This window comes from Coenobita brevimanus, chromosome 26 (genome assembly GCF_032717465.1).
Source record: "Coenobita brevimanus isolate Jiangsu-jjx chromosome 26, ASM3271746v2, whole genome shotgun sequence".
NCBI lineage: Eukaryota > Metazoa > Arthropoda > Malacostraca > Decapoda > Coenobitidae > Coenobita > Coenobita brevimanus.
In genome coordinates this window covers 12897796-12916892 of record NC_136979.1, presented here as the reverse complement: position 1 = coordinate 12916892, position 19097 = coordinate 12897796, and the positions used below count along the sequence as shown (strand labels likewise).

The 19097-nt window shown below is 42.4% G+C and overlaps 1 protein-coding gene across 1 annotated transcript in view; it reads right to left on the bottom strand.

Annotated features, from left to right (window-relative positions):
• Nucleotides 1-19097, bottom strand: part of CadN (neural cadherin) — a 481090-nt gene that overhangs the window by 168989 nt on the left and 293004 nt on the right. Inside the window, exon 18 of the mRNA XM_080267947.1 lies at nucleotides 17994-18158. Coding sequence (XP_080124073.1) covers nucleotides 17994-18158 — 165 coding nt within the window. The remainder of the gene's footprint in view (nucleotides 1-17993; nucleotides 18159-19097) is intronic.

The window sequence follows — 19097 nt, the reverse complement described above, 5'->3', positions numbered from 1 at the left end:
AACTGTAGGAACAGTCAATTATAATACTGTACCAAGTCATGAGGCAGTGCTATGGCAAGGCAGTAAAATAAGCTACAAATGGGCAAAAGTACAGGTCTAGTTAGTGTTTAATGTGTATAGCTTTCCCTTTTACAAATAGAATATGCTACTGTACTCATTTATTTTCAAACATTTGCTTGAAAACCCACCCGGGGGGAAGGGCATCAGATACTGCGGATTTAAGCTTTATCGGATCAGGCTTCCCCTAAATACGGTAATCCATTATAGTGCAGGTCTACTGTACATCCAGTTTACTAGTAAAGGAAGAAAGACATTGCCTGATTCTTGTATTACCTTCAATGCAAACAATATTCCTATTTTAAAATAATGAAATTCTTGGTGTTCACTTAACAGTACCATCAGTCTGACCTCTCAGGTTAGATCACTTGCTAAAACCTCCTCAAATAAACTTGGATTACTGTACAGAGTCCGTAACTTCTTCACTGATGGCCAGTTTGCTACAGTTTACAAGAGTCACATGCACTCTCAGCTCGAGCAGAGAGGTTGCATTAAAATAACTGGACAAAACTCAGAACAAGGTTATAATAATAATTAACAACAAAGCAATAGCAAATGAACTACCTCCCCTACAAGCAAGAGGGAATGTTGCCTCCCTTGCATTATTTTATACATACATTTATGGCAAATGACTCAGAGAATGTTGCTCCCATTGTGCCATCTCTCCATACCTTCCCGTCCTTCACAGGCATCTTGTAGCACTCGAGCTGACTCTCACACTGCCATATTGTACAACTTCTGCCTATCAGAATTCCTTGATTTCCAAAACCACTTCTCTATGTAACTCATTTCCCCAGATTAGTTTCCCCAAAGCTTCAACCCACATGAGTTCAAGTCTAACTGTTGCAAATTTTTTTATGAATGGAGGACACCTGTAATCTAGTGCAATGATTTTTTTATATATTTAATGTCTTTCTTTCCCTTGTTCATATTTTGTAAAAAATAAAAAATAAAATAAAAAGAGGAAGGGGGGCAACATTTAAAACATTTTGGACCAAATGACATCAAGGCCCTAACAAACATTAGCAACTACTCATGAACATGCAGTAGTGTTCCCAACAACTGGAATCACTGATCGATCATAATTATTCAAAAACCAAAGTCCTAACACATCCTTCTTCATACAGACCCATAACACTTCCTAGCATACTAGCATACTATCCAAGATAACTGAATGCCTAATTTTTAACATATCACCTTTCATGTCCCTCTTACATCCTCACAACACTGTTTAAGAGCACTGCATTCCACAAACGCCTCATTAACCGACTTCATACAACACACATCTGACGACATCAACTTTGCAAAACCCGCACAACATACACCTCTTGCAATAAGACATATGTCTATGATGTCATCCCCCATTGAAAACTTAACACCAACATCTACAACATAAATGTGGAGAAAAACACCCAATGCTGACCTGCCAACTACTTATCTGGGAAACATGCACGTATTACAATCCAGGGCAAGTCATCATAAACAAGAAACATCCTAAACAGAGTTCCACAGGGCTCCATTCTTTCACCAACACTTTTCAACCTATACATGTATGACATTTCCACAACCTAATTTCCCACATGCATTGCCTTATAGGTGGATGGCATTAACATAATAACCACACACCACATCACAGACAGAACCTGTACATGGGGGGGATGATCAATATAATTCAGGCAAGGGTAAGGACAACAGGCTGACGATTAGTCGTCAAACACACCACTACATTCATCGCCAGCAGCAGTCATGAACACAGGTACATTACTAATATAACCCTTCACAATGTACTAGAGCCATACATCCCAGCCACAATGATTCATTGCAACATGCGCCTCTTGACTCACATTCCAGACCTCATAAAAGACATCATGAGGTAATGGATCCCCACACAAAAACACTTACAGCAATTATAGGTCAGACTCTGGGCAACACAAAGAAACACTTTACCTACTTTAAAAACCCTACATTTATCAGTGATATCCTATGCCACCCCAGCATGGGCCTCCATCCTATTTAACACCCACCACAACATTGTCCAGACCATACGCCTTTACCAGACTGCTATTGTACAGTACAATTCCCTTCCCCTGATATCCACTCATTCAAGGTAGCCTTAAACAAAGCTGATCCCATTCACCTACCTAGACTTATATCAGCACATCACCTACTCCTCTTCAGCTACCAGCTTAGGTTTTGCTTGGGTAGAATCACAGATGACTTGCCCCACTTGTAGAACAGGCCCAGACAACATAACAACAAATAATGAAGCACTGCAATACACATGCCACACTAAGATGCAGACATATCAACAGTGCTGGGAATATATGGGACAACCCTATAGGGGGCAGCTATCTGCAGCTGACAGATCTGTTGGGCCATGCATGACCAGAGTTGAGCACCAACAATAATTTCATCCACTGATTGCAGGTGACCTCCTTTTTGGTATATTTATGCTGCTACCAGATGATTTTGCTGAATTTTGCAAAGGTCTCACATATTGAAGCTCTTTATTAATGTAATACTATATCCAGCTTTCATAGTCTGAACAGTTTATCCTAAGCTGAATACAATTATCTGGATATGACAAGAATAAAATGAAAAAGACATCCCAGGCTCTATGGATTAATTAAATTCTTCATAGTTCAAAATGCACTGAACAGCAAAAATGGCAATAAAGACTCATTCAGCTGCTGCTATATGACTCACAGGTGATGCAGCTGCCATGCATGGTGACTGGTGAAGATACTGTGCTTAGCAAACTGTTTAGCTGGCTGTTGGATAAGCCCACTCGCTCAACTAATGTAAGCTGCTGCAGACAAAATGATTTGCTCTGTGTGTGTGTGTGTGTGTGTGTGTGTGTGTGTGTGTGTGTGTGTGTGTGTGTGTGTGTGTGTGTGTGTGTGTGTGTGTGTGTGTGTGTGTGTGTGTGTGTGTGTGTGTGTGTGTGTGTGTGTGTGTGTGTGTGTGTGTGTGTGTGTGTGTGTGTGTGTGTGTGTGTGTGTGTGTGTGTGTGTGTGTGTGTGTGTGTGTGTGTGTGTGTGTGTGTGTGTGTGTGTGTGTGTGTGTGTGTGTGTGTGTGTGTGTGTGTGTGTGTGTGTGTGTGTGTGTGTGTGTGTGTGTGTGTGTGTGTGTGTGTGTGTGTGTGTGTGTGTGTGTGTGTGTGTGTGTGTGTGTGTACAAGAGATGTCTGGCATCTGTAACTGTCTTCCTACTGATCTCTACACATCTGATGACATATGACACTGTGATCAGTTGTATCATATCCATACTCCTGATGCAACTACGCTGACATCTGGACTGTCTTTTGATTTCCATACCCCTAATGCGACTCTGCTAGCCTATAATGCACTGTCTTATGCTGAAAATTATTCCATGTACCCCAGCCCCACCAGTGTTTCAACAGAATGCTGATGACAGTTATGAAAGGCTTTGTGCAAGTACAGCATAATTTTTGGTTTATAGCATGTCAAAAGTTATTGTCCAACACTCTTTAAATCATTAAAAGATGGAAAATACGGTCAAACATACACAGGCCCCAATTACACATGCAAAGTTTACGCATGGATATGTAACATGGGCATGCAAGCTATTAAGAGTGCTATCAATACTTCACATATTTTTTCTTGAAAGTGAATCTGAGAAAGGTCTGGCACTGTGCACTCAAAATCCAAATTTCTCTAAACTTTAAATGGTGCCCTGTACTGGGCTTCTCAAATTTTGGAGATTCCACTGTATTGCATATACTTTCCAATATTTTAGCATGGTACCAAACAGTTGACAGGCCAAGCTTTGATCGTACTGGCCAGTTCCAATTTACATACAGGTATAAGACTGTGTGCAGTACTTACCAATATTAAACTTGAACCTCATTAAGATACCATATGAAGAACTTGAATTAGCTTCAGCATAACACAAATAAATAGTAAATTTCTTTCATTATGATCACTACACTAGCCTCAAACCTCCCACTACATTAGCTTGTCACTTATGATATACAAGAACATCACAATCGTATCATTCATATCATTTATAATGGCTCTGGCATACTTACATGTGTAAGCTTTGGTCACCTAATGGTGGCTCTCCACACTACTCAATCTCTGGCGGCCTCCCTATTCAATCCCTTATCCCTGAGGTAACACTCTGTACTTTTCATCCCAGGTCTTTTTAGGTCTGCCTCTCACAACCCTACCCCTGATGTTCATACTTCTCGTTTTCCACACCTAACTACCATACTCCATCCTATCCACATGCCCAAACCATCTCAATTTATCCATCATCATCAAAGCAACAATTATATGAAGTGCCACCCAAAATTTTCCGGACTAAAGCTATATAAAACTGAAAACTCACTTTAGCTCCTATTGGCCATCATCATCCTTGAAATAGTTCCCTTGAGCAACAATACACCAGTCCCAGCACTTCCTCCACTGCTGGAATGCTCCCTGAAAGTCCTTTTCGATAACAGTGTCGGGCACCGCCAGCTACTCCTTCTGGATGTCCTCAATGGTATCAAATGGTACCAAAATGACGCCCTTTCTGTTTAATCCTCAATTTTGGGGAACAGAAAGAAGTCACAGGGAGCCAAATCTGGTGAATACGGAGGGTGGGGGATGATAGCCATGTTGTTCTTGGCCAAAAACTGCTGGGTGCTGAGCGCACTGTGAGCAGGGGCGTTATGGTGAAGCAGCCAGTAGTCTCACCAAAGGTTGAAGCGTCACCTTCTCATGTCTTCACAAAGTCGCAAAAAAACATCACGGTAGAAGCTGGAATTGACAGTTTGGCCAGCTGGAACGAATTCTCTGTGCACAATCTATGTAATATCAAATTAAATAATTAGCATGCTCTTGCCACTGCTTTTCACCTGTCTGGCCTTTTGGGGTCTTGATGAGGTTGTCTGACCAAGAGATTGCTCACCAAAACTTGTTGAATCATTGCCAGGGTCTCTGCTGCATTTTTCCTGAGATTCGCACAAAATCTGATGCAAAGCCACTGTTGCTTTTTATATCCATCTCAAGAATCACCAAACGACATGTGCACGACAGCAAAAAAACAAATGTCACTAATCCCCACATCTGCCTAGTTCTGTGCCACGTGGCACACTAACTCACAAAGCATGTGTGTGCTGCCACCTAGAAGCAAATCACACAACTACAACCCGTTTATGATAATAATAATTTGGCTTTACGTCAGGAGGCCGAGGATGAGATGGAGGGATGGGGTGGAGAGGTATATGAGAGAGGGGGGTGTGAGTTGGGAGCAGGGCAGTGAAATGGCGGGGGACAGGGCGACTTGGAGGCGATTTGTTTGTGGCCACCCCAAACGGGATTGAGGCGTCTGGCAACAGATAGATAGATAGACGTCAGGTATCCTCAAAGGGCTAAGGTGTTGCCCTTGGGTAGGGAACTTTTGGACTGAAGCGTGTAGCATTTTATGACCGGATGCCCTTCCTGATGTCTACCAATGACCCTTGGGTGGATTTGATTCTCCGACCCTTTGGTCAGAGTGAAGCACTCTAACCTACTGAGCCACGGCTGCTACAACCCATTTAGGTCAGGAAAATTTTGGACAGCACGTCACTAATCCCGACATCCACCTAGCTCCGTGCGGCGTGGCACGCTGACTCACAATGCATGTTAGTACTGTGATGTTAGCACATCGTGATACTACGACCCATTAAGGTCTGGAAAATTTTGGATAGCACCTCGTACACTCCAGTCCCATCCTTCCTCTCAACTCTTCAATCGTAAACCTAGTCCCCCAGACCTCTCATTCAAGGATGCACTACACATCCATCTAACTGTTGTCATTTCGTTACATTTGAGCCTACAAATAATCTTTTCCTTTACTGTCCAACTCCCACTACCATACAGCATTACACTCCTAATGCATGCTACATGCAAAGATCCCTTAGCAGGAGGAAGAGCCCTTTCTATGTCTTAAGGAAAGGCAACAGCTCCCTGAACTTCCTCCAACCACTCCTTACCTTAGCCACAGAGCTAGCTCCAGCCTCACTTCCAGCACATAATTATGTACCCCAAATATAAAAACTCTGCTACACAATCAAGCGACTCACCATCAAGATCAATCTTTTCATGCCTGACAATCTAGTGGACATCTGTGCAGGGATGGGATTAGTGAGGGCCAATACCCTCTTTAGGCACAAAATGATACAAAGGTATAGACGGCGAGTGATGACAAGGGTGGGTGATAAACTTAATGAAAGGAAGACAGTGACTAATTATGTGTGTGTGGAGAACCTAAGAAGGTATGTAATGGATGCAAGAGCATAAAGAGGTTGGGGGAGTTGACTTTCTGACCACCAATTGGAGATGGTGAAAGTCAAGGTTCAAATATAATGGAGGAACAGAAGGGGAGATGGACAGAAGGAAGTACTGTAGTTCATACAAAAAGTGTAGAAAGTCTACAAGAGGATGGGAAAAAGGCAGAATATAAGAGAGAAGTGGAGGAGTGACTGGGTAAATATAATTTGGAATAAATGGAGGAGGCCAAAGGTTTGTGCAAGAAAGAGAAGAAATCTGTGCAGCATATGAGGTTGTGTGTGAGGTGAACAGAGATAAAAGGGGGTGCAAGGAACAGCATAGTGGAATGAAGAGGTGAAACAAGCTGTGGCACAAGCATATAGTAAGTGGATGGGCATGGAGGTAACTGAGAGATAGAAGAGAGAGTTATATGTAGTTGGAAGAGAGAGAGGTGAAGAGATTAATAAGAAAAAGAATAAGAACATAGTGGATGACAAATTTGGAAGGAATTTGAGTATAAACTGGAGGGAGTGTAAGAAAATGTTCTGGAAAGAAGTAAAGAGAGACAGACAGGGTGATAAAGAACTTAGTCGGGAAGTGAAAGATAAAAACGGTGGATTGCTAGTGGAGAAGGGAGAAAAAGTGAGCAGATGGAGAGAACTATTGTCAAACATAGAAAATGAAAGTAATGCAAGAGTAAGTGGCTGGGGAATGACTGGGAGAAGAGGGGAGGTGAGAAGGGAGGAAGAGATCACTAGGATGGAAGTAGTGGAGGCAATAAAGAAAGTCAAAATGCAGAAAGCTCCAAGAATTGATGGAGTGTGTGGTGAAATGCTGAAGAATGGGGAGGAGATAATACTAGAATGGATATGGAAGATATGCAGGTTGGTCTGAGAGGAAGGTGGAGACCCGGAGGACTGGAAGTCAGATACTGCATAATTATTCCCCAGTACAAAGGAAAAGGGGAAAATGATGTGTGTGGTAATCATAGGGGCATTTGTCTTCTGAGTGTAATAGGAAATTTATATGGTAGGATACTTACCAACAGAGTTAGAGAAATAAAAGAGGAATTAGTTGGAGAAGAACAGGGAGGTTTTAGGAAGGGAAATGATTGTGTAGATCAGATATTCTTAGGTCTTTAATGGAAAAGCTTCTAGAGAACAGAAAGAAGTTGCTTGTAGTCTTCATGGATTTGGAAAAGACATATGACTGGGCAGACAGACAAGGAATATTATGAATACATGGTGTCAATGGGAAGTTGTTGAATGCCACGAAGAGTATGTACGAGGATACCAAGGCTGCAGTGCATGTGGATAGTGAACTAAGTGAATAGATGTGTTTCTGGTTCTGGGTAAACATGGCAAGTGCACTCTGCCATGTACTTAGAAGCTTATGGTTTATGTATCTTTTAAATTGTCAGTTGCACTGATCAAGACGTGATAACTTTAATTCTTTGCGGCTGAAGGGAAGCAGCCGCCATTTTGGCAAAGACGTCAGTATTCATACTGCAGACGATGCTCCAGTCCATAACACAAGACTTTACCAGTAACAGCGATAATAGTTGTCATGATATTTACCGACATGGCCACCACAGATCCAAACTACTCACTTCAGGTATGTTGTGAAGGAATACTTTTCATGGAGTAAACGGATGGTACCTGTTAGGTACGTAAATTGCAGTGAAACTGACTAGCAGTAGCTTCCAGCCGCATCATTCCCGGGCAGTGCTCGAACTTCATGTGGAAAGTGTTTAATGTATGGCGTACAGTATCAGTTGTATGAGTTTATACTGGTATTATGCTCATGAATATTTAATATTTGACCTTTTCATTATTAGTTTTCTGAAAGAACAGTTTCAGTGAGTGACTCTGAACTTGATAGTAAAGTACCTTTAGGAGAGTGAGACAAAATACCGAATTAGCGCTCATTTACTGAATCAACTCCAACTCAGCACTTTTAATTGGTAAGTGTTACAGATTTTATGATCATATAGGTTTATACACACCTGATTATCTGAAATCCGTCCAAATTTTTGTGTTTAACTTCATAAAAAATCCGGATTCAGAGAGGAAACACGCTAAAGTTAGCGGAAGTGTGTCTCCTTTGGCTCAACAACGCCTTGGCAGGCTTTTACTTTGTATAAATATTAATTTAACGTGCAAATACATTTATTTGCACTGTTAATCAGTATTTGTGCAAAACAGAAGTCTGTCAAGAAGTGTTGGTGATCTAAAGTAGAAATACTTGCCAACTTTAGCTCGTTTTCACTCTAAATCCCAATTTTCTATTAATAGTTAAATTAAGCACATTTTTTTTTTACCGAATTTCAAATAATTAGGTGTCTGAACCTATACGGTGAAGAAAATATTTTCACAACAGTAAAGACTGCTCTTGTTTGATACTGGTACACAGAGGAATAATTTCCCAGGTGTGCTTTTGTCTGTTTATTTACACACTGGAACGAAACACTAGCAATTATTCCTCTTGTCACTGGGCATTCTTGGAGGTCCGAAATAAGCACAGTGTATGCAGGCTAAATGTAAACAAAGTCGACTAAGCTGCCTGAGTGTGAGTAGTGATGTCATGACCAATCAGAGGCAATTTCAGGGTCATGATTTTTCAGCTACTTTATCTATTATTTTCTTGTGTACCTGCACAATTTTTTTTGGAAAAAATGGTTGACACAGTAATTTTCTGCATACCTTTTACCTACAGAAGTATTTTGCTTTAATAAAATTTTGACTGGAAACTCGTCCATTTTTCTATCTAAATGTTGGATTGAAACAGGGTTGTGTCATGTCTCGATGGTTGTTCAATTTATATATGGATAGGGTTACAAAAGAGATACAAGGTAAGGCAGTGGATGCTGGAGTGGTTCTAATGAGAGAGGGCAGTTTATGGAAACTTCCTGCACTGTTGTTTGCAGATGATACTGTACTGTTAACTGAAGATGAAGGGGAACTGCAAGGCTTGGTGAATGCGTCTGGGTGAGTGTGTAAGAAATGGAATCAAAAGAAGAATGTATGGAAAAGTAAAGTTATGGTCTTCGAGAGAAATGAAGTCACTGAATGTACAGTGAGGTTGGATGACGTGGAAATGGAAAATGTAAGTGCATTTTAAGTATTGGGTGGTGTGATGAGTAAGGATGGGAGTTTGGAGGGTGAAGTGCTTGAAATGGTACAACAAGGAAGAGAGGTTGCTGGTTCTTTGAAAGCATTGATAAAAAATAGGGAAGTGAGCACGGAAGTAAAAAAGTCGCAGCATGATAGTATTGTGATACTAACTCTAACATATGGAACGGAAGCTTTGACCTTGGTGGGAGGACAGAAGTCAAGAGTGAGAGCAGTTGAACTGAGTTATCTGAGAGGAGCATGTGGAGTTACATGGAGAGACAGACTGAAAAATGAGGAAGTGAAGGAGCATTGTGGTGTGGATGTGATAGAAAACGTTACGAGAAATACACTAATGGGGTTCGGCCATGTGGAGAGGATGGAGAGCGAGAGACTAATGAGGAATGTGTATGTGAGTACGGTGGACAGGGAGAGGGAGGAGGAGGCTGAGGATGAGATGGTGGGATGTAGTGGAAAGTTATATGAAAGAGGTGGGTGTGAGCTGGGAGTAGGGCTGTGAAATGGCAGAGGAAAGGGCAACATGGAGGCAATTTGTTTGTGGCAACTCCTTACGGGATTAAGATGACTGGCTATAGATAAGTAGACAGACAGATGATCTCTAAATGCTCTCTCTGACACACAGCACCCACAAACTCAGCATTATCTCGTACTCTACCTCTAATACCACTACACCTCTTATGTACCCACTTATCACAAATACTTCACAAGATGAAGTTACTTCCCACATCCTTGTAGCAAACAGCATATGGTCACCTTCCCTCTGCTTTGACAATACCACCACCAACCCTAGATATCATCACTTCTGTTTTATCTGCATTTACTCTCAATACTTTGTGCCTCATTCCATCTCTTCACTTCCTAATCATTCCTCCTCCTCCCTTACATTCTCTGCAATCAATACCAAGTCATCAACATACATCTCCCATGGGAATCCATTTCTGAAGTCAAGTAAGAGAGCTTCATGCACCAAGAAAAACAATCTTTCTATCTATAGCCCGACGCCTTAATCCCGCAAAGGGTGGCCACAGACAAAACACCTCCAAGTTGCTCTGTCACCCACCATTTGACTACCTTCCCCCCAACTCACCCCCCCCTCCCTCATATACCTCTCAACTCCATCCCTCCACCTCATCCTCGGTCTACCCCTCCCTCACCCTCCCTCCACCTCACCTACATACACCCTCTTAGTCAGTCTTTCATTCTCCATTCTCTCCACATGTCCAAACCACCTCAGTGTATTTCTCCTAATCTTCTCAACCACATCCACATCCACCCCACAATGTTCCTTCACTTCTTCATTCATCAACCTGTCCCTCCATGTCACTCCACATGCTCCTCTCAAGTAACTCATTTCCACTGCTCTCACTCTTGACTTGTTCCCCTCTTGCAAGGTCCACGCCTCGCTTCCATACGTCAGGGTAGGGATCACAATACTATCATGCAGTGACTTCTTAACTTCCATACTCACCTCCCTATTTCTCATCACTGCTTTCAGTGAACCAACAACCTTCCTTCCCTGCTGTACCCTTTCATGCATTTCATCCCCCACAGTTCCATCCTTACTCATCATACTACCCAGGTACTTGAATGCACTCACATTCTCCATATCCTCACCATCCAACCTCACTACATTCTGTGACTTCATTCCTCTCAAACACCATAACTTTACTTTTGTTTACATTAACTTTCAGCTTCCTCCTCCTACACAGTGCCCCAAATTCATTCACCAAACTTTGCAACTCCCATTCATCTTCACTCAACAATACTGTATCATCAGCAAACAGCAACATCGGAATATTCCAAATCTCACCCTCATTCATTAAAGCCACCCCCACATCCACTGCCCTACCTTGCACCTCCCTTACAACCCATCCATGTATATATTAAACAGCCATGGAGACATCACACAACCCTGTTTCAGTCCCACATTGAGATCAAAGACCTCAGCTCACCATCCACTCACACCGTAGCCCTAGCTCCTTCGTACATACTCTTCACAGCACTCAACAATTTCCCCTCCGCTCCATATATTCTTAATACCTTCCACATACCTTGCCTGTCTATTCAATCATAAGCTTTCTCCAAGTCCATGAAGGCAGCATACACTTTCTTTCCTTTCTCTAGATACTTCTCCACTAAACATCTTAGAACAAATATCTGATCTACACACCCTTTTCCCTTCCTAAATCCCCCTTGTTCTTCTCCAACTAGCTCCTCTGTTATATGCCTAACCCTATCAATGAGTATTGTACCATATATTTTACCAGTCACATTAAGAAGGCAAATACCCTTATGGTTACCACATACTTCTCTCTCCCCTTTTCCTTTGTATAAAGGAACAATTATACCTGATTTCCAGTCCCCTGGAACCCTTCCCTCTTCCTAAGCCAATCTACACAACTTCCATATCCACTCCACAACGATCTCACCCCCATACCTCAGCATTTCACCACACACTGCATCAATTCCTGGGGCCTTTCCCAACTTGATCTTCTTCATTGCTGCTACTACTTCCGCCCTACTGATCTCTTCCTCCCTCCTCTTATCTCTTCTTCTCCCAGCCATTCCCCAACCCCTTATACTCGCACTGCTCTCACTCTCTACGTTCAACAAATCCTCAAAGTGCTCCTTCCATCTCCTCAATTTCTCTCTCATCTCCACCAACAATCTATTATTCCTATCTTTCACTCCCCTACTATTTCCCCTTTCACACTGCCTTACTTTATTTACCTCCTTCCAAAACAATTTCTTACTCTCCCTCCATTTCACACTCAGATTCCTCCCAAACTCTTCATCCACTTTCTTCTTACTCTCCTTCACCAGTCTCTTCACCTCCCTTCTCCTGCTCACATATACCTCTCTCTTCTCTCTCTCATCTTCTCCCCTACCTCTACCCGCTACCCATTCACTATATGCCTTCTTCTTTTGTTCCACAGCTCGTTTCACCTCATCATTCCACCATGCTGTCCCTTGCACACCTTTGCATCTCCTCCTCACTCCACAAACCACCTCACATGCTGCGCCTATCTCTTCCATGAATATCTTACATACGTCTTCCACCCCTTCCATTTGCTCTACCCCATACCTTCCCAATATTTCTTCCACTATGCTCTTATACCTGCCATTTTCTCACTATCTTGCAAATTCTCCACTCTTCTCACAGGAGCTGTTTCCTCCTGTCTTCCCCTTCATCTCCTCAACCATTTTTGCAGCTTTACCTTGGCCATCACTAAGTGATGGTCCGAGACTCCATTCCCCCACCCTCTTGCATCCAACACTTGTCTTCCCATTCGCTCATCCACACACACATAGTCTATCATTGCCTTTCATTCAACAAGTTCACCATCCATCCTCCTCATTACTCTCCATGTATACTGGTGGATCATCTTATGCCGAAAGTAGGTGTTGGCTATTGCCAACCCCTTACCAGCACAGATGTCCACCAAAGCACTACCATTCCCATCTACTTCAGCTGGCACACCCCACTGACCAACCACTCCATCCACTCATACATTCCTAACTTTGTCATTCATGTCTCCAATCAAAAGCACTCTCTCGCTCCTCTTAAATTTGTCCATGCATGCTTCTACTCTCGCCCAAAACTCATCTTTCACTCTTGCCACTCGGTCCTCTGTTGGAGCATACACACATACAATCGCCCACGCTTGTATACCTACTTTCATCCTCACCCATACAATCCTTGCACCCACTGTTCCATACTCTCGTATATTCTCCTTCCACTTCTTGCTTATCATCAGACATACTCCCTCTCTTGCCCTCTCATTCTCGTCAACTTCCGCACATATACCTAAACCATATTCCCATTCTCTCACCCTTTCACCTGTCCATTTAGTTTCAGTCAATCCACATATATCCACTCTTGCATCCTCTCAAGCACCTGAACAATCTCTCTCTCTTTCACTTCATCATTCACTCCTCTCACATTCCAGGTCCCACCCTCAGAAAGTCCTTTGTCTGTTCCTTAGTCGTCAACGTGTGGTCCGTCCTGGTCCGAGGCTTTTTATTTGCTTGTTTTAGTTCTTTTTGCGGGGTGGGACACTAACCCACCACCAACCCTTTTAGTCACCTCGTACGACAAGCAGGGATACTGGGGGAGTATTCTTGAAGACCCCCTATCCCCATGAGGGATCAAAACTGACCTCTGATACATGCCAACATTCATGGGAAACTCACCACTCAAATCTCAATTCACTCTCACCTAAGTGCATGCACCAACTTACAGAGCCATAATGACTCTTAACCAGCCACTCCTTGATCCCAAGCTTTCTCATTACCCACTCCACCACCTCCCTAGGGACTCTGTCAAAACTCTTCACCATATCAACAAAAACAAAGTAAAGCTTCCCTTTCTATCCTATATATTTTTCCTGAAGCTGTCACACAATGAATATGGCATCAGTGGTCCCTCTGCCTGGCATAAACCGAAACTGCATCTCATCAATATTCACTCTTTCCCTAATCATACCTTCTACAATTTTCTCTTTCCAAGGCATCACCCTTCCCCTGGTACATATTTATAATCACACTTTTTAACCAGTATTCCGAAGCAACAAACCTATATATAATCATTCTGGGTGGTAACCGTATAACCAACCCATAGGAGTTCCCTACGTATCAACAAGTGGGTTGGCAGAGAGTTAGTGTCCCTCTCCATAAAATAACTAAATCAAAGACAAATGGCTGCTCCTTATAGGATTATGGCATTTGGCTATAGATAGATAGATAGACAGATCAGTAACTAAACCCACTCCTGTATTTCCTGACACCCTAAGCATTTCAGTAGTCAACCCAGACACAAAATAAGTAGTGAAAAATTAATATTAAGTTCTCAATGGAACTTCTGATTATTAACCCCTTGGATGCTAAGAGCCCCTGAGGCGGACCTATCGATAGCCTGCTACAGACCTCTCAGACGGCGCCCTTTGATTTCAAATTTTGCGCCTTTGATTTCAGCAGGAATGCGGTACGTATCAGCCCTCCCATGCACACAGTGGTTTTCTGAGTCACCCAGCATCCTCGGGCACCGCTAGTGTAAAATAAGTAAGTGTAAGTGCCTAAAAAATAAGTGAAATGAAAGTTATAGGTGTAAGCTATGTAAATATCATGGTCAGTTTTGTTTAATACACTGTACCTAAGTTTAGCACTATTCACTATTACACTGTTTTTCATGGTTTATTTTATTTTATTTTTTTTTATTGCCAGACGCCATAATCCCATAAGGGGTGGCCATTTGACTCCTGAGTTATTTGTTTTATGGGGAGGGGCACTAACCCTCCACCAACCCACTTGCTGACACGTATGGAGCACATATGGTTGATGATCACATAATATTATTAAATTACGACTGAAAAAAATATGATTTTGAAGTGCCAAGTGAAATAACAAAGAAAATGAAAGAAAATATAATTATCATGTTGAGTTTTGCATTATTTACGAAAGTTTAGCAATATTCACTATTACATTATTTTTTACGGTATATGATCATATAATATTATTGAATTATGATCAAAAAGTTATGATTCTGAAGTGCCATGTGATATAACCAAGAAAATGAAAGAAAATGTAATTATCATGTTGAGTTTAGCATTATTTAATTAAGTTTATCAATATTCACTATTATGTTATTTCTCACAGTATATGATCACACAATATGACTGTATTCTATGTATTTGTGTAAAGTAATGATTTTAAAGTACCAAGTGAAATAACCAAGGAAAAGAAAGAAAAGTGTATGTAATTGGTGAGTAAAGTGAGCTGGCGCTACCAAGAATGGAGTGCGAGCCTAGTGGCGAGTGTGCGGGGTGTGTGGCGAGGTGGCCAAGGACTCAGAGCAATCCCAAAAAATGCCAAAAATGCCCTCCCTTCAACCTGTTCCCATGACACCGTAAAAGGCTCTACCTCTTCACAAACACGCTCATAGGTAGGTAGAATGGTTACTTCTGATGCATGTGCTTTTTCTTTTACTTTTGTGTCTAACTGCATGTGCTTTTTCTTTTACTTTTTGTGTCTAACTATAAACAGAGTTGAAAATGACCAATTTTTGCCCAAAGTAGCAGCACCAGGGTACGACGCAGTTCAGAGTCCACTGCAGCCTGAGGTTTAATTATCCTTTTTTTTTTTTTTTTTTTTTTATAAATAGAAACTGTGAATATGGGAGCCTTTAAAATGTTCAATCATCTAGGGTGAAGTTTGTTACAGACGGAATGAGTTTACATGCATATAAACATACATGATGAAGTAGTTGCCTACCAGTACAACACTTCAGTGAGTGTGTAAATAGTAACTGTTAACTAAAGGTATCCATCTATCTATCTATTGCCAGACGCCTCAATCGCGTACGGGGTGGCCACAAACAAATCGCCTCCATGTCGCCCTGTCCCCCGCCATTTCACTGCCCTGCTCCCAACTCACACCCTCCCTCCTTCATATACCTCTCCACTCCATCCCTCCATCTCATCCTCGGCCTCCCCCTCCATCTCCCCCCCTCCACCTCACTCACATAAACTCTCCTCGTCAGTCTCTCACCCTCCATCCTCTCCACATGGCCAAACCACCTCAGTGTGTTCTTCCTAACGCTTTCTATCACATCCACATCCACATCCACATCCACACCATGATGCTCCATTATATCCTCATTTGTCAGCCTGTCTCTCCATGTGACTCCACAGGCTCCTCTTAAATAACTCATTTCCACTGCTCTCACTCTTGACTTGTGTCCTTCCAACAACATCCAAGCTTCACTTCTATATGTTAGAATTGGTATCACAATCCTGTTATGTTGTAACTTTTTCACTTCCATGCTCACTTTCCTGTTTCTTATCACTGCCTGCAAGGAACCAGCAACCTTTATTCCTTGTTGTATCCTTTCAAGCACTTCACCCTCCAAACTTCCATCCTTATTCATCACACTACCCAAGTACTTAAATGTAATCACATTCTCCATTGAAAGTATGCTGATACAAATAAAAGGAAAATGCACTTTAACCCATAAAAGATGGGCATCAGAATGTTTTGACACACTCAGGACAGGCATAATCGGTGGATGCAATATGGTGGGGGGTTTGTGGGGGAGGGTTGGGGTGGTGGGGTGGTTGGGGGGTGGTTGGGGATGGTGAGGGTTGAGGGTGGGGATGAGGCATAGAGGTAGGATTAGGGTAGAGTTGGCGTGAGAAGGCTCCGGTGAAGCCAGAGAACTGTCAAACGGCCATATTGGTCAAGTCAAGAGGTCACGGCAACACCTACTTGACGAAGAAGATTGCTGTGCACTCCTACCTCTATGGCTATGCCCATAGAGGTAACAGTCCTAATCCTACCTCCGTGGGTGTGGCCATGAGATTATTAAGCCTTTAATACCTCCAGCTGTGTGTCCACCTGGTATTCTTCAGGGAGAATGCCAGAAACAAAGTAAACTTCTTTCTACCTCTGGTTTTAGTTGTAGTTCAGCTGTGGGTGTGAGACGTTCTGTCCTAAGTTGTAACTCACCATCAAATAACCTAAGTCTCCAAAAATGCCCACCACCTGTGCCGCATTTGGGTGTAAAGAAAGAGGAGATAAGAAATCTGACCCATCCATTACATTTCACCGGTGAGTATCTTTAGAGTGAATTATAATTTGTAAGTGTACATTATGTATATGACTGGAGTTAGTAAAGTCAAGCTGAATATTATATAGAATAATAGATATAAACTTTTTCATAATGTGCTGATGTATATTATTTGAAATCATCTATCTGTCTTCCATCCTTCATTTTACCATTATGTTCTTAAATGCTTCCTTTTTTTTCATTCATTAACTACTTTCTCTTCTCCTTCCATTCATAACCTACTTTCTTCCTCATTTTTTCTGTTTGCAACTATGAAAACACTCACGCCTGGTCAGTGGAACCAAGTCAGACAGCTGTCAAAGGGGTTGCCGCCATGTTGATCGAGTCAGGTCTGTCGGCCTCACTCTGACCTACCCGTGGTTAATCCCTTATGCCACCTCTACCTACTCCTACCTCTATGGGATGAGGGTTGGGGATAGGATGGGTGTGGGGGGTGACGGATGAAGGGTGGGGTGGGGGGGTTTGGGATGGGGGGTTGTACAGGGTGGGGGTAGGGGATGGGGTGGGGGTGGTAGGGGGTATGGAGGTTTGGGTAGGTGGGGGTTGAGGGTGGGGACCAGGACCGCATATGCGGACACCTGCCTTTATGGCCCTAGTATCCTCGGACGGTATATGCGGACACCCGCCTTGTTGGCCCTTGTATCCTCAGAAGGCATGTGCGAACACCCATCTTTTAGGGGTTAAGGCTGGAATATGCATACTGAACAAAACACCGACAAGGATATTGCTCTACCACTAAACTCTGTTACAAGTTTTCTGTAGTTTGGAATAATATTAAGCACCTACCAAATATGAGATACTACACAAAGGTGAGTGGTAACTTCGTGTTAAACATTCCTACTGCTCACTGAATAAAGCATCTCCTTACTCACTTCAAAGTAAAACAAAAGGGAAAAATAAAAAGAGAATAAATTCTACCTTGAGTAGTGGTATAGGCAAACCATCGCTGCGCTCCTCTTCAATGAAAGCCTCATAATTGGACTGGTCGAACACTGGAGGACGGTCATTGACATCGGTGATGTGGATGATAACTTTGGTAGTGGCCTCGTTGACACTATCCGTTGCTACAAGACTGAGCTCGTACTAAGCCACCAATCAAACATCGGGGAACAAAAACAAAAACAGTAAACATGATAACTTGTTGCCATGCTTACCACAACAACATAAAGCTTAATGTAAAATCAAACTGCTATATCTGCTGCACATGCACCTCACTGTAATCAAATAGGGTCAAAATAATTTCAGTGTGCATTATTTAGGGTGGACATGCATATTTTTGTCTCTAAAAGCTTTGGTGCAGTGTTGAAGTCAAGAGTAGATGTGCATTAATATATACATTCTATACAAGTGGGAAGGCACAATGAACATCAACAACAAAAATAATATTATCAATAACAATAATATTTATGATAATAAAAATAATAACAATGATGAACATTACAGTCAGCTCACCTATGTACTCTTCTACAACAGTGATCGCCTGTACCCTGTAATATGATGGTTGGGTTCTAAGTGACCACAATGCAGTACTTAAGAAAGACAAGGCCCATATATGGTCTAGTATGACATTACCTGTTACTTCACAGACACATCCGCCATAGTATGAGCCACATGACTGCTCAGAGGCTCACTGGTGTTGGATGACTGTGTTGAGGATGGTCTGGGATGATGGTGAGGTCTGGTTGGTCATGTGAGGTAATCATGTGGTCTGGATGATGGTGTGAGGTGATTGTGTGGTTTGGGTGACTGTGGGTGTTGGTGTGGTCTGGGAAGTGGTGCAAGGTGACTGTGTGGAATGATGGTCTGTGTGATGGTGTGGGGTAATGGTGTCTGGAGACAGTGTGGTCTGGGTAATGTCAAAGTCTACCTCAACACATCCGGCTAGTTACAGTGTTTTTAACTGTTTTTTATAATTTGGTACATTAAAGGCCAGCTTTAGGCGGTCAGGGTAGGCGTGGGGGTCATCTGGGGTGACTTTGGGGAGGACTGTTGACCATATGCCATTTTTCCCACAGGGTCTCC